The sequence below is a fragment of the Fonsecaea monophora genome, assembly GCF_001642475.1.
Source record: "Fonsecaea monophora strain CBS 269.37 chromosome Unknown Scaff4, whole genome shotgun sequence".
NCBI lineage: Eukaryota > Fungi > Ascomycota > Eurotiomycetes > Chaetothyriales > Herpotrichiellaceae > Fonsecaea > Fonsecaea monophora.
The window spans coordinates 655,709-670,578 of NW_019173935.1; the positions used below are offsets into that span (position 1 = coordinate 655,709).

The 14,870-nt window shown below is 52.6% G+C and overlaps 7 protein-coding genes across 7 annotated transcripts; 3 read left to right on the forward strand and 4 right to left on the reverse strand.

The window, feature by feature from the left end:
• Positions 1–372: 372 nt before the first annotated feature.
• On the reverse strand, positions 373–1,713 carry AYO21_01223 (hypothetical protein; the record flags this gene model as incomplete). The annotated part of the gene is made up of 1 exon (XM_022651207.1): positions 373–1,713. The coding sequence occupies one exon, from the start codon at positions 1,711–1,713 to the stop codon at positions 373–375; it is 1,341 nt and encodes a 446-aa protein (XP_022516685.1).
• Positions 1,714–1,980: 267 nt separating this feature from the next.
• On the forward strand, positions 1,981–3,222 carry AYO21_01224 (hypothetical protein; the record flags this gene model as incomplete). The annotated part of the gene is made up of 1 exon (XM_022651208.1): positions 1,981–3,222. The coding sequence occupies one exon, from the start codon at positions 1,981–1,983 to the stop codon at positions 3,220–3,222; it is 1,242 nt and encodes a 413-aa protein (XP_022516686.1).
• A 33-nt stretch (positions 3,223–3,255) lies between these two features.
• On the reverse strand, positions 3,256–4,881 carry AYO21_01225 (hypothetical protein; the record flags this gene model as incomplete). The annotated part of the gene is made up of 1 exon (XM_022651209.1): positions 3,256–4,881. The coding sequence occupies one exon, from the start codon at positions 4,879–4,881 to the stop codon at positions 3,256–3,258; it is 1,626 nt and encodes a 541-aa protein (XP_022516687.1).
• Positions 4,882–5,942: 1,061 nt separating this feature from the next.
• AYO21_01226 (hypothetical protein) lies at positions 5,943–6,386 on the reverse strand (the record flags this gene model as incomplete). The annotated part of the gene is made up of 3 exons (XM_022651210.1): positions 5,943–5,995; positions 6,049–6,281; positions 6,346–6,386. The coding sequence occupies 3 exons, from the start codon at positions 6,384–6,386 to the stop codon at positions 5,943–5,945; spliced, it is 327 nt and encodes a 108-aa protein (XP_022516688.1).
• A 308-nt stretch (positions 6,387–6,694) lies between these two features.
• On the forward strand, positions 6,695–7,894 carry AYO21_01227 (hypothetical protein; the record flags this gene model as incomplete). The annotated part of the gene is made up of 1 exon (XM_022651211.1): positions 6,695–7,894. One exon carries the CDS (start codon positions 6,695–6,697, stop codon positions 7,892–7,894), a length of 1,200 nt encoding a protein of 399 aa, XP_022516689.1.
• An 859-nt stretch (positions 7,895–8,753) lies between these two features.
• On the reverse strand, positions 8,754–10,613 carry AYO21_01228 (hypothetical protein; the record flags this gene model as incomplete). The annotated part of the gene is made up of 2 exons (XM_022651212.1): positions 8,754–10,301; positions 10,350–10,613. The coding sequence occupies 2 exons, from the start codon at positions 10,611–10,613 to the stop codon at positions 8,754–8,756; spliced, it is 1,812 nt and encodes a 603-aa protein (XP_022516690.1).
• Positions 10,614–11,475: 862 nt separating this feature from the next.
• On the forward strand, positions 11,476–14,678 carry AYO21_01229 (hypothetical protein; the record flags this gene model as incomplete). Its single annotated transcript, XM_022651213.1, has 2 exons — positions 11,476–14,029; positions 14,080–14,678. The coding sequence occupies 2 exons, from the start codon at positions 11,476–11,478 to the stop codon at positions 14,676–14,678; spliced, it is 3,153 nt and encodes a 1,050-aa protein (XP_022516691.1).
• Between the last annotated feature and the right edge of the window lie 192 nt (positions 14,679–14,870).

Sequence of the window (14,870 nt, forward strand, 5' to 3'; positions counted from 1 at the left end):
AGTGCTAAAGAAAGAAAGTCCACGAGCGTCTGTTGAAACGGTGGACAGTGTCGCAGATACGCGTCCCTTCTATTCGTTTCAGGCCTCCTATTGGCCAGCCTCGTCAGTGCGTCAGGCTTGATCGCCATACATCTCGAGCCCTTCTGAATGCAAATATATTCTCGTTATCGTCTGATCCATGCGAGATATGTTGCGCATTCGTCGCATCGTCCTGACTTGGCTCCGAGAAATGGCTCTGAGGAAAGTGTACGGCAACACTGGCCACAGCAGACTCATAAAAGCAGGGCGCAGGGAAGCTAGAACTGCCAACAGTGGAATACCCTGTACACTGTTTTACCTTAAAACGTATTCATACATCGAATCAAGTTGAGATCAAGTAGAGGCCCTTTTCAGACCTTGCTCAGCGGTCTCGACAAGAGGCAGAAGATTTCTCTCCTTCAACATAGGCAGCAGACTCTGAAAGGCTTCGCGTGCCTTCGCCTTGTCGCCATTATCCAGCAACAGATCTGCGCGAGTCATCTGGGCGGAGATCAAAGCGGCGGTGCAGATTTCATCGCGCTCCTCAGACTTGACAACGTCGGCCGTGGCGATTGCCTGGTCCGCCCATCTCAGAGCGGCGCGTCTCCCGGCCGCGAGCGTGTCCTTGGTCGCTGGCTTCCCATTGATCTTGGCCGTGGGTTTCTTCAACGCCATGTCCATGGCAGAAGCGATGTTGCTGAGGACTTGAACCTCTTTGCAGGATCTGGTGCCGTTGCACGACGCCCTCAGCGGTTGCAGAGTGAGCATATATAGTTGGATGGCGTTTTCCTCTTCTCCCGAAGTGGCGTACAGATCGCCCATCTGGGACAGCATCGCAGCAATTTCCCCAGTAGTCAAGCCTGCACCATTCTCCTCCGTGAAGGTATTGACCTGAGGGTTCTTGGTCTCCTTGACGACAAGCCCGACCGCGTCCGACAGCACTTGTTTGGCCATGGTGGGATTTTGGAGATAATCGCTTTCGTACATTGAGGAGACTTTGATCTTGAGCTTGACGATTCCCTTGATCAGATTCGCGCGGAAATCTGCTGTTTCTGGATCCAGAGCGGATGGAGCATCGCTCTTGACTGACTGTGCTTGGTCGAGTTCTGCCAACTTGTGTTCGAGATCCGAAGAGATACCATCCAAAATTTCGATGGCAGCCTTCACGTGTCCAAACTCTTCTAGCATCTGGGAGAAGCGGACCCGGATGCCAACCGTGTCTTTGCTATACGGGTCCATCCCAACCTCCTCCGCCTTCTTGATAGCTTGCATGAAGTATTGTGACGCGGTGTCCGGGTCTGGCGAGATGTGGGTATAGTGCAAGGCCAGCCGTAGTTGGTCTTCGACCGCCGGAGGATATACTGAGGTGCCTTTCTTCTCCCTCCGCCATTGGTCGTACGCCATGATGATGAGCAAGACTACTGAAGCAGTCGAGCCAAAGAGCAGGAACGGAAAGAGGACAGGGTGCTTGACCCGGGCATCGATGACTGCTTGTTCGAATCGGTTGGGCGGTCTCGCATAGTTTCTGGCGTTTCTTGTCTGGACTCGTGCGTTGAGGGAGGGTGTGTTCCGGAGACGAGGCCGTGATCTGGACAAACTGTGGATGCGATTGAGGCAAGCTCGAGAGGGAGCGGGTTGTGCAGGCCTGAAGCCGCGAAGTAGCTGAGCTGTGAGCATACCGGATTTCATGTTCATGACCGACGATAATAAGATTGTTCTCGAGAATAGGAGAGAAATGGGTAAACTGGAAAGAAGTGCGGCAGGATCCTTATTGATGGTCCACGTTTTTTGACGCGGAAATAAATTTGAGATTCTACCCCAGATTTCTCGCGAAATGCGCCGACGTCACCACCCGTCGCGCCACCAACACCACCACTCACTCGTATTCCCATCGTATTTGCCAACTCTCGCTGCGCCCACCTCCTTTTGACATGCTCTACATAGTTCCTCAACATCTCCAAAATGTGTGGGAGATACGCGCTAGGTCTCCGCGCGGCGTTTGTGCGGTACCAGCTTCAGCAGCAAGGCATGCCGGTTGACGATGCCCCCGGCGACAATGAAGCCCGCGAAACCTACAACTTCCCTCCCGGGTCCTTTGGCCTTGTTTACAGGGCAGATGTGCCAGACCAAGGGGTCAGGGACAACGACGAAGCAGGAACCAGCGACGCTGCTGCAGAACACGAGAGTCAAGCAGAGCAAGTGGAACAAGAGCCGCAAGAGTCGACCCCGCCGACATCCAGTCAATCGAAGCACTTCAATTACCAGCTCAAAGTCATGAAATGGGGGTTGATCCCCTTCTGGACCAAGCGCGCCCCCGACTACGGGTCCATGTTGCGTACTATCAACTGCCGCGACGACTCTCTGATCGAGAACCGGGGTATGTGGAACACGATGAAGCAGAAGAAGCGCTGTCTGGTCGTGGCGCAGGGTTTTTACGAGTGGTTGAAGAAAGGTCCGGGTGGAAAAGAGCGAATCCCATATTTCGTCAAGAGAAAAGATGGCAACTTGATGTGGTTCGCTGGATTATGGGACTGTGTCAAGTACGAAGACACAGGGGAGAAGCTGTACACCTACACTATTATCACGACAGATGCGAACAAGCAGCTGCAGTTCCTACATGATCGAATGCCAGTGATTCTGACTCCCGGGACTGAAGAAGTCAAGATGTGGCTGGACCCGACAAGGAACAAGTGGAGCAAGGAGCTTCAGGCGATTCTGAAACCATATGAGGGCGAGCTTGAATGCTACCAAGTAGACTCAGCCGTCGGGAAAGTGGGAAACAATTCACCCAGCTTCATTGTTCCGGTCGACAGCAAGGAGAACAAGAAGAACATCGCCAACTTTTTCAGCAACGCTGGTGCAAAGAAAGCCACGGATAAAGTCAAAGTCAAACCGGACCCAGCCCAGCCCGCGGCTGAAGATATTGGAGACGGCAAAGACGTGCCGCTGCCTGGAACGAGTCCCCCATTCGAAGGAAAGCAAGGCATAAAACGAGAGCATGATGACGAGTCCCAGGGCAGCCCAACGAGAAAGCACACGAAAGTGTCCTCCACCACTCAGTCCTTGAAGTCTCCTCAACCCAAGACGACTGTAGGTAAGAAGCCGAAGAGTGCAACTAGCAACAAGGACATGACTCTGAAGTCTAGTCCTGCAAAGAAAGTCGAACCAGGTATGCAACAGATCACAAATTTCTTCAGCAAGTGAAAATACCTGAATGTGAGCTCTGGCGAGGGCTGGTCATATCTCTACCATTCGCCCATCACGTTCGGAAAGCCCTACCAGCTCATCACTTACTTTGACCTCGATCCACTTGCCGCCAGCCGCCTTGCGGACACTCCGCAAATGTCGCGCCACAGACTGCGCAGTGCTTCGAATCCTGTCGAAGCGTTCACGCTCTTTCTTGTACCGATAGAGCCTACGCTCGGCCTCGATATCCTCATCCTTGGCTGGAGTGCCGTGTCCTATCGCCGAAGGACGAACCGGTCTCCATCCGACTTCTAGAATCAGCGTCTCCAGCCCCCGCCAGCCACTGTTCCATTCAGGGCCAGCCGTTTCCTCCCCAGGAGGGGACAATGAGGGTAGAGAGAAGAACGATACGGCCAGTGGACTTTTCCATTCAAGTGCAGCAAACCAGTCTCCACAACCTGTAAGATCCAGCCATTTTAGGCAGTATAGCGAGCGGCTCAGTGTCCGCAGCATTCCTGCTGCTTCTCGCCAGTCGTCGTCGAGAGACGTATGAATGTCCGATCCGTCATACACTGCCGATGCGAAATCGGGCCGGTTGATTAGGGCTCGTGTGAACGCGGCGTTTGGCGTGAGTGTAGGTTGAGGCCAGTGTGCCAGAGAAAGAGAGGTCAAAGTGCCCAATTCAGCAGTCAGAGCAAGAAGCGAAGACCACGAGGCAGCCTTGAAGTTGTATGGAGAGACAGCGAGGGACAGATGCCTCAAATTCTTGAAGTTGTGGATAGTTCTAGGCAGTGGAGTGATCGTTGGAGTGTCTGTTGCGTGTTCACCGTTTGCATCAGTGTCCCAGCTATCTGGAGTAGGATCCATTGTAAAAGTTCGATTTTCGGCCGTCTTCTTGATACTCGTAGTACCTGCATTCTTGACCAATAGATTTCTTTCCAACTGTTTCAAAGTCGTCCAAGTCCCTACGGCGTTGCTTAAGTCCAGCCTTGTGACCTGCGCCTTGTCCTCGGTGTCCGTTTCATCTAAAAACAGAATCTTCAACGGATTACTCCGGACCGTCTCGCTGTATACGGCAATGTAGCTCAAAAGATTTTCCCTAAGTAAGATAGGCAGATCCACAAAATAGTCGCCGTCGTTCTCTGCGTGCCATTCCCAATTGCATGCTATGCTCTTCAACACGAGATGCTGGAGGGAGGTGACAGAAGGGAAGGCTCCGTTTGGCAGATTACTCGACCGCACTTGAATGCGACCATTGCCAATATCTGGATCGGTGGTAAGAGCGACAGGATAACTGGAAATAGTCGAAGTACCGCGTCTGCCTGTAAGCCAGCTCTGTGGTGGAGGTGGACCAGGGATGTGCCACAGCAGACTCGGACCCAACTCACCGCCAGCTGCGCGAGGACCAAATCTGGGTCGTGGGGCAGGCGCAGGCGGCGTGGGTAGGTCAAGGACGGCTCTCACAGAGGGGTGGACAGAGGATGCGTTAGCTGCAGTGTCAGACCTCGTGCCATTTCTCAATTGCTGACGACGAGACTCCCGAATCAGGTCATTGACGGTGCGTGGAGTATCCGAGTTTTCAGGTTTGGAGGCCTGCGACTTCGAGAGCGAGAGGGTATGAGGACTGCTGGACTGCGGTTTGAGGAATAGGACTCGTTTTTGGTGTTTCTTCGGCATGGATCCAACCGTGACGGGTGACGAGGGGACAGGCAGGTGAAGTCCACAGGGGACAAGGCGAGGGTGAGTACCTATCGAGCTATATCGAGCTATCTTGTCTGTTCATGGGGAGTCATGATCGAGTCAGGAAGGGAGTCATGGATGGAGGTAGTAGTCATTCGACCGCCGCCTATTCCAGACCGGACCATCACGTGTAGCCAAGAGAGAGAATGTACTTGCTCGTATGTCATTCCCTCTATCAGTGACTGTCACAATGTCCAACCGCTTATTGCCTCAATGTAGAGGCGGCTACTTAGCATATGAGGTGTATATGGTGCATGAGATTACATCGAGACACTAAAGATAGTTAGGTTGGGGGGTAGAGATTCCAGAGTCAGAGGTAGAAGTGGGCTCCTGGCTCTTTCGGATAACGGGAAACAAGCGCTGTGGGGGAGTCATTCTCACTCACTGGCTCTCTTGGCGAGGGACTATTATGTATGTAGCTCTTTCGATCACAAAGGTAATAGGCAGGATGGGAGGGCATCAGTCAAAAATCCACATCAATGGTATTGTACAGATAATATAGGCAGCCTCTCCTGTGAAGCTGTAAAGGACGAGGCCGATACCACTAGGAGCCCATGTAATCGCCTGTGTGTTTCTGCCCATCCGAGAAACACAGGCCGCACTTTCATGGTCTGTCCGCTATCCCTAAACCCATCTCTTTCTCTTCCCGGTGGCTTGTATCCCTGCATCAATAAAAGTACACCTGTTTTCCACCAGGAGTCGTAGTTCGGCACCGCCCAACTGCTCTTTCGCATAGCACGGCCTGAACAGTTGTGCCGCGTCTAACGTCTTATTTGCTTCACCACGAGTGTTATCAGCAGGAGAGCTCGTCGAAGCTCAAGAGTTTGGGTGGACGCGAAACGCATCTCAGCTCCGTAAATGTCCAATCCGCGCACTCTAGCGCATGTACCGCTCCCAGTCTGTATTTGCTTCAGTCAGAGCTTGGAGGAGCGAGGCGCATTTTCTGATGATATGCGAAGCAGAGGTAGCGTATGATAGTATCGATCGAGTTGAGCCTTCTAGAAGCCAGGCGGGTTGAGTCTCTGACTGACTCTCGTCCATTTCGGTAGCTCTGAAATATTTCATCAGTAATTGTATGCACGGATGAGAGCTTGCCAGGCATACTGTGAATGCCTTTCCTGTATTTCTTTTCCTTGCGATCAAAAATCGTGTACTTGTCCTTTGGAAGCATCTCCTCCTCTCGAGGCATCTCCTGGTACCATCGTTCTACCGCTTTTGCCGTCAAACCGCCATTTTTTTGTAGGGCAGTGCTGACCGTATCGACCACTTTATCGACCAACTTTAATCGCTTTCGTTGACGCGCTTTCTGCATCGAAGAGAGGCGCCAGGGGATTTTCCTGCAAGCAAGACTCAATTAGTATGGACGACCGGCGAAGAGCTCCCTTTCCAACATAGACGCACCATAGAAGACCTCCTGCTAGAGGAGAAGTCGGCCTGAACATGGCTGACGAAACGAAAAGGAAAATAGGAATTGACTGATCAAGTGCAGGTCGAAAAGTGAGCTGGTATTGTTGCGTAGGAGAATGGGAAGTTCGAGCGCTATCGGAAATGTTGCCGCAATCATTCGCTCCGCAGCTTCAGCAAAAAAAAAATCCCGCCGACTTACTGACAGCCAACAGCTCCCGCACGACGCCTCCAGCAGACATGGATTAATGATAATTTCTAACTACGGCGCTCCACGATTCCTCCCTTCCTTAATCAGACTCGATGGACTTCATTACATTCGTTCCTTTGCCGCGCTACATCACCAATGCCCCTCCACCGCAATGACCTCAATCTCTACCAAAACCTGGAGTCCCCGAGCTTTTTCTGGCGCGGTGCCTCGTACCAAACGATCCTTACCGTTGCCACGTTGTCGCGTCTCTTCCTCTACACTCTGAACAAAACCGAAGTCCAAGGGTTACCCCGTTTTCTCGACCTCTTAAAGTCGCGTTCCGACTTCAAAACACGTCGTCGCGGGCTGTTGACCGTCTCGAACCATATTTCCGTCCTCGACGAACCATTAATATGGGGCGTTCTTCCTTTCTCCTTCGCAGCCTTCCACGGCTATATGAACCACCGCTGGAGTCTGGGTAGTCATGATATCTGCTTCAAAAATGCATTTACGTCCCATTTCTTCACATTGGGACAAGTCCTCCCTATCCACCGCGGCGCACACTCGCCTTTTGGTGGACCCTACCAGGCAACGATGACCGAAGCTGTCCGCCTCCTCTCCAAGATCTCTGCACAGAAGCAATCACTCAGTCCCCTGAGCAATCCGCGGTTTCACAAGGATTGGAAGCCTGCTCAATGGCCCTGGGATTGCGTGGATCCGTTTTCCGACATCTCGCCTCCACCGTCCTACCCATCACAGCCCTCCGATGTGAGGTGGTATCTCGCCCCATCACGCTATGCAAGCAACTCGTACAGCTGGGTACACATCTTTCCCGAGGGAATGATCCACCAAGCCACTGACAAGACGATGCGCTACTTCAAATGGGGTGTGGCCCGGCTCATTCTCGAGCCGCCTGAGTGTCCTGACGTGGTACCCATGTTCATTGAAGGAACGGACCAGGTTATGCATGAGAGTCGGTCCTTCCCTCGCTTCATACCCAGGATCGGGAAAAGAATATCTCTTACAATCGGACGGGAGCTCGACGTTGAAGCAGTGTTTGGTGACCTGCGCAAGCGCTGGCGAGATCTGGCGGACCGACATGCCCGTGAAGCCGGACTGCCTGGATGGGACGAGATGATTCTGGGTCTTGTGCCCGAGAACTTGGCAAATCATCCCGAGGCCGTGGAGCTGAGGATCGAATGTACAAAACGTGTGCGGGAGGCGGTCCTCGAGGTCAGACGCTCCAGGGGGTTGCCGGATGAAGATCCCAAGAATGGAGTGGTTGAGACGTGGGCGAGAGAAGGCCCGAAGCGTGAAGGCTTGATGGACGACGGCACTTGGGTCAAGGACACCTAGAAGAGAGAGAACCAGTGTGTGCACGGGAAGGACAATGCATCCATGAGCCATTCCCATGTCCATGAGGCTCTTGTATAGCCTTTCACAACGGAGATTTGACATCCTGACCCTCAAACAGAACGTGGATTCACTCGCTTCTTCCCCCCGTGTTCGGACTCGGATTCTCCACTACCTACCCCTTGCCACTGCTAGAAATAGGTATTCATACTAATACATACATACTCACTCGGCCCAATATGGTTGATTTGTGTTAGGTACATAATTTCGAAAAGCATCCCGCCCGGGCTAATCTCTTTCCTCGCTTCCACCAGTTCAAATGTGTACATCTCGTACAGTCGTAGGAATGTATCACACCTTCGATAAGACGTGCACAGCTACCTACATTACCTAGTACCTATGTAGCTCTCACCTGTCACTGCGTCGTCAGGGTCAAGCCAGTCAAGCGGCACGTCTTTTCCACTACTATTATTCCAGGACAAAGGACAGACCTATACAAGAGCCAAATTCCCAGTTGACCATCGAGCTGCATTTAAGGGATAAAAAGACATATCCTCATTCAGACCTAAACACGTATCTGCAGTTGTACTGGGGTATCCAAGGCTGCCACAAACACCAACCCAGCCCTGCAAACGACACGCTCCCGCTTTCATTGTCGTAGCCTTTTTCCAATGCCACAAACCCTGTTATCCAAATAGTTCTCGGGTCGTCAGCCTGCCCCTCCCAGCCCGCTAAAAATACAGGCGTCGCCGACCCCAATCTGTCCTCAATGGTACCAGAGTTCCCCAAGAGAACTACCAGAGCTATTCAGAATCATAGTTGTCTGCCGCTGTTAAAAAATCGTACCTAAAACCCAATAACCTCAAGCTGAAGCAGCCACTTGCTGAGAAGCCGTTGTGGGGACAGTTGGATCTTCGCCTGGGCTTGTCTCGGCCCATGCTCCCCACAGTCCTCGTTTTGCTCTGATCCGCAGGGGCATTCCTATCGACTTGTCGCCTTGCTCAACCTTTATTGCATCCTTTGAGGCTAGAACTAGCACCTCGAAGAACATTTTGGTGGCATCCTCCTTGCTTGCCCGACCTTCTGGGACGAGATCTTGTAGGAGCACGGATTTCTTGGCTGGCGAAGATGGATGGACATCATCAGCATTTCCAAGTCGGTCACGCAGGAGGTGAACTGCATGTTGTGTCCCGAGTGAGATAGGGCCGCTGTCGGCAGGATGGACAAGCGGCACCGTCGTATCGTTGAATGTGCCGTCGCCGGCATCATCGTCGTCCTCAGCAGCATTATCGAAGACTGGAAGGCCGTCGCTCATGGGTAGAGGGGCTGTGTCATCCAGGGTGATGTCGCGCTGGGCATCATCAAGGTGGACACCTTCATCCTCCATTGCATTTTCTGGGCCTTGTAGTCGTGGGGACTTTTCACTGTGTTCGTCTTCGCTTAGACCACCGATGCCGCTATCTCGCTTCCTCTTGAGTTGCCCGGATTTCGACACTAATTCAAACGACAATAGACCTTGGAGCTCGGGTGCCCAATCTTTGGACTGGCCGTCATTCATCGCGTACAAAACAAAGCCGCCGCTCTTTTGCATGTTGGCCAAGTTCATCGTGAGAGAATTTGAAGGCAGAAACGATGGAGGGCGCAAGATCTTCGACCGGTCTGCTGCCTGTGCTTTGATCTGGTTATTATGGAGCACAGTTTCAACGTCGGGCATGAGGACTTTCTGCTTTCTACTCCGCTGACGTTGCCGGGCTGCCACTTCTTCGATCTCCTCTTCCGGTGGGTTATGGAATGTCGTGTCGAGTTCGCGAAGGATGTCAGAGTTAGCCTCTGATAAAGGAGACTCTGTGTCTCGTCCACGAGACGGGGACCCCGCCACTCGTTGCAATTGGAGTGTTTCGTCGTCTTCGAGCTCAAGCGGTGCTGCATCACCAACAGGAGGTAGAGTATCATCTGCATAAGGCTGATCCGGCATAGGCGTGTCTTCACCGAAATCCAAGTCGAGCGCGTCTTCATCGTCATAAAGGAGGGCCTCTCCTTCGCCACTAGGTTTCGGGCTCTGTGCATTTCGACCAAGATTCATACTGACGGTGGTGTCATTCATGTCCATGTCATCGCCTTCTCCAAAGTCGAGATCAAGATCGACCTCATTGTATAATAATTCTTCGTTAGGAGTGAGCATCGATTGAGAACTCTTCTGCTGAGGGACGAGAGAGCTCGTCCAGTCCTCTTCCTCCTCCTCATCGAGCAATTGACTTTGTTCGATTGTAGTGGGTTGTTGTTGGGTCATGGGGAACGTGAAGTCCATATTAGAGAACAAATCATCGATGGTGAGCAATTCAGGTAAATTGAGGTCGACAGTGGTTGCCGCATTGGCGGGCAGATCATGGTTGTTGGTCGATTTGAAGGTCTAATGTATCATTAGCATAGAATACTACAGGAAGGAAAGGCGACGCACCATTCTGATCTTGACCAAGGCCTCGTTACAATCGTCGAGCAGATATCGGGCTTTCCTCCCATAGATTCGCACCACGCCCAGCATAAGCTGACCACTCAGGCGCAAGGCCATAGGAGCATGTCCTTGGTCCACAATGGCGCCCACGCTGCTCTGAATATCGGATTGTAGGATTTGTGATTTTGAGAGCTTGCGCTCGACATTAGAAGCAAGCCAGACACGAGCCAAAGGCCCGGTCTTGGCCAGGAGTTGTTCTGAATAAAACATGTCAAGGTGAGTGAGAGGCTGAGCTGTGAGTGACAGCTCACGGGGACATGTGGACGGGTGAGGGGAGTTTAAGTCAGGTTGTAGAAGTGGGCGAGGGACCTTCGACGCGTCGAGGGCAGGATGATGTTGATTTCAGGTCGCGCAAGTGGATTCGAAGACAGATCCGACCAAAAAAAGATGCGAGGAGGATTTCGCAAAGAATCAAAGCTGAGAAAGGCGCGCTCTCTATGGAGACGACGGAAAAATGCGAGTAAGTAATGGGAGGTTGGTGGTTGGGATGCGACTTGAGAGATGCGAAAGGTCGGGGAGAAAAGAGGGCGGAGTGGCTGGGCGTCCGATGGGCAGATGAGAGGTGGATGGGCGAAGGTTGATCTTGTTTGTCCCTCGTAGTCGTGGCAGCCTCGCCAGTAACGCCCACCCTCCACCGCCCAACGCCAACCCAATGGCCAGTGTTCGAGCACGCCTAGTAGTGCCTAGTACCTAGTGGCTTCTCGTGTTCGCCCAACCTTCCGCCTCTGGGGGGCAAATTGGAGTTTGGAGTTGCGGCCCACCAGGGCCCATGCCTTACCGTAGCGTCAATGCAATTTGCAAGATTTCGAGGACGGAGACAGAGGCGACAGGATCCCTGAGATCTTACTGCGAACCCCCATTCTTCCTTCCAACAGATTCATTGCGCACACGGCTGACCGCTCTGTCGTGTGACAACAATTATCCTCCTATTCCCTCTGTCGATATTTGTTTGAGTCCACTCTAGCGTTCGTCGTCCGTGCATGTGTTGCCTTCGATCATCCACTCGACTATCCTTTCTCATCATACATTTTGCGGACGATGGGGTGGAAATCAACATAGCTAACATGCAATCATGTCAACATTACTACCGGTCTTCAATGCAGAATCGCAGACAGACAGGCCGCGGAGTCCAGCCCGCTATGCATCCACTTCCTCCTCGATAACATCCTCTTACTCTCTCCTGACCCCCCAAGAAACCGCCGAGCAACTGAAGACTTCAATCACTCAAGGCCTGCTGCGGACTGAGGCACATGCGCGACTGGCAAAGGACGGGCCCAATGAGTTGCCCCATGAAGAGGAGGAGCCACTATGGTTGAGATTTCTTAAGCAGTTCAAAGAGACCTTGATACTTCTCCTGCTCGCATCGGCCGCCATCTCGCTCTTCATTGGCAACAAAGACGATGCCGTCAGTATTGCCCTCGCCGTCACCATTGTGGTTACCGTCGCTTTTGTGCAAGAGTATCGATCGGAAAAATCCTTGGAGGCCTTGCATAAATTGGTGCCTCATTATGCCCATGTCAGACGCTCGGGGCCCCGATCGACCACGTACACGGCTAGACATCAGCATTCTGAAAATGAAGCAATTGAGATGGAGCCATTGGCTAACGGCGCCGCGGTCCCCCCCGAGGAAAAGTCGTCTGCTACGATTCCTGCATCCCAGCTTGTCGTGGGTGACCTCGTCATCTTTGCTACCGGCGACCGCATTCCCGCCGACATCAGAATCACTCACGCTGCCGAGCTGACAATCGACGAATCCAATTTGACCGGCGAAAATGAACCAGTGGAAAAGTTTCCTGCCGCGCTGGACCCGACCATCCGTAGGTCGGAGCACCACGGTACCCCTGAACCGTACAATGCTGCTGGTGCAGTAGGCACCGACGTACGTCTCAATGAGCAGCACAACATCGCGTTCATGGGAACACTGGTGCGGTCAGGCCATGGAGAAGGAATTGTCATCGCAACCGGCGGAAAAACCGAGTTTGGGACGATTTCGTTGTCGCTTCAGGAGATTGAGGCTCCTCGGACGCCTCTCCAGCAGTCGATGGATTTGCTGGGGAAGCAACTTAGCTACATGTCTTTCGTCGTCATTGGGGTCATTATCATCATCGGTCTTATTCAGGGCAAGAAACTGTTGGATTTGTTCACCATTGGAGTGTCACTGGCCGTTGCCGCAATTCCTGAGGGTTTACCCATCATTGTCACGGTCACTCTTGCACTGGGAGTGTTACGAATGGCTAAACGAGGAGCAATTGTCCGCAAGCTCCCCAGCGTCGAGACACTAGGTTCGGTGAATGTGGTTTGCAGCGACAAGACAGGAACTTTGACTCTCAACCACATGACCGTGACCAAATTGTGGCATTTCGATATGGGGAAGCCATTCTCCGTCGACCCGACCGCAGCACTCACATCCGCGACCAAGGCCATCCTTCGAATCGGGAATATTGCAAACAACGGTCGACTCTCTCACAATGCTTCCGGGACTCCCGCGACCGCTGCCTCTGCTGCGGTGCTATCCTCTACTAGAGATAGATCATCTACCGTCACCAAGAGTCGATGGCTGGGTCAGCCGACTGATATCGCCATGCTCGATTTGTTGGATGCGCACGGTGAAGACGATGTTCGTGAAAAGATTGGACCGCGAACAAGCGAGACGCCATTCAGTTCGGAGCGAAAGTGGATGGGCGTTGTCATTGGCAGTGCCCTTGGCGAAATGACCAACGGCTATGGGCATGGGTCGGAAACGGCCTATATCAAAGGCTCGTTGGAACAGATTCTGAGCAGGTCTGACACGTATCTGACTAAAGATGGTCAAGAAGTGGTGCTTGACGAGAGCCGTCGGAAAGAAGCCAGTGCAGCGGCACAGGCAATGGCGGAGGAGGGACTCCGGGTCATCGCATTTGCCAGTGGTGTCCTCAGGCATAAGCCACGGCAGACCAGCAGAAGCTCCACACCATCGTTGGGAAATAAGAAGTCCACAGAGCCAGAGTCGGATATCTTTACTGGCTTGTGTTTTGCAGGGTTGGTCGGGATGAACGACCCTCCCCGAAAACACGTGAACAGATCTATTCGACGGCTGATGAATGGAGGAGTGAAAGTCATCATGATCACGGGTGATGCAGAGACGACGGCGGTGGCGATTGCAAAGAATCTCGGGATGCCCGTCAGTCAAGGAAGTTCTGGTTCGAGGTCCGTCCTTCGAGGTGATGAGCTTGACCGTATGTCAGAGGAAGAACTGTCGGAGGCCATTGTCAGGACGAACATTTTTGCGCGCACCAGCCCAGACCACAAGATGAAGATTATTCGAGCTCTTCAGGCTCGGGGAGACGTGGTGGCCATGACGGGTGACGGGGTCAACGATGCTCCTGCGCTCAAAAAGGCCGACATTGGAATTGCAATGGGAAAGCTAGGCACAGATGTGGCCAAAGAGGCGGCCGATATGATTCTGACAGACGACGACTTTTCCACAATCCTCCGTGCCATCGAACAAGGGAAGGGAATCTTTTTCAACATTCAAAATTTCATCACATTCCAGCTGAGCACGAGTGTCGCGGCGTTGAGTTTGGTCCTTCTCAGTACCATGTTTGGTTTCAAGAATCCGCTCAATGCCATGCAGATTCTTTGGATCAGTAAGTCATGTCGGGTGATTGTTCGCAGTTCCTCAGCTAACGTGTCTCAGATATACTCATGGATGGCCCTCCTGCTCAGTCACTGGGAGTTGAACCAGTTGATCCGCGGGTCATGATGCAGCCGCCACGACCTCGCAATGCCAATGTGCTGACCAAACGACTTATCCGCCGGGTTCTCACCTCGGCGTCGATCATCATGATGGGCACTCTTTTCATCTATCTTCGAGAGATGGTGGACATTGATGATCCCACGGTCGACCCGCTGGCGGTGGCGTCGACACCCCTCCGCACCCGAGTGGTGACGAAACGCGACACCACCATGACCTTTACGACGTTTGTGCTTTTTGACATGTTCAATGCGCTGACTTGCCGGTCGGAATCCAAGTCGGTGCTGATTGGCGAAATCAAGCTCTTTGGAAACAAAATGTTCAACTACGCGGTTGCAGGCAGTCTCGCGGGCCAACTGTGTGTTATATACTTGCCATTTTTGCAACGGGTTTTTCAGACCGAGGCGCTGGGTCTGTGGGACCTGGTCTCTCTGATATGCATAAGCAGTACTGTGTTTTGGGTTGATGAATTGAGGAAATGGGCTGAAAGGAGGCGAAGTTCTGGACGCATGCCGAGTGTTGGGTATTCGGCCAATGTATAGGATGACTGCTGGGAGGGATATGGTGGTGGGTAACTCGATTCATGGAGCCCAAGTATAGTCGTGGCGGTGTATAGATTAGACGAAACCGTGTAACGAAGGAATATTAATTATCACGACAGACGTGTCGCTGTCGCTGGTAATGGGCTTGTTTCAGCTGCGGAGCCGTGACAAAAGACCGACGAGGCTGAGAAC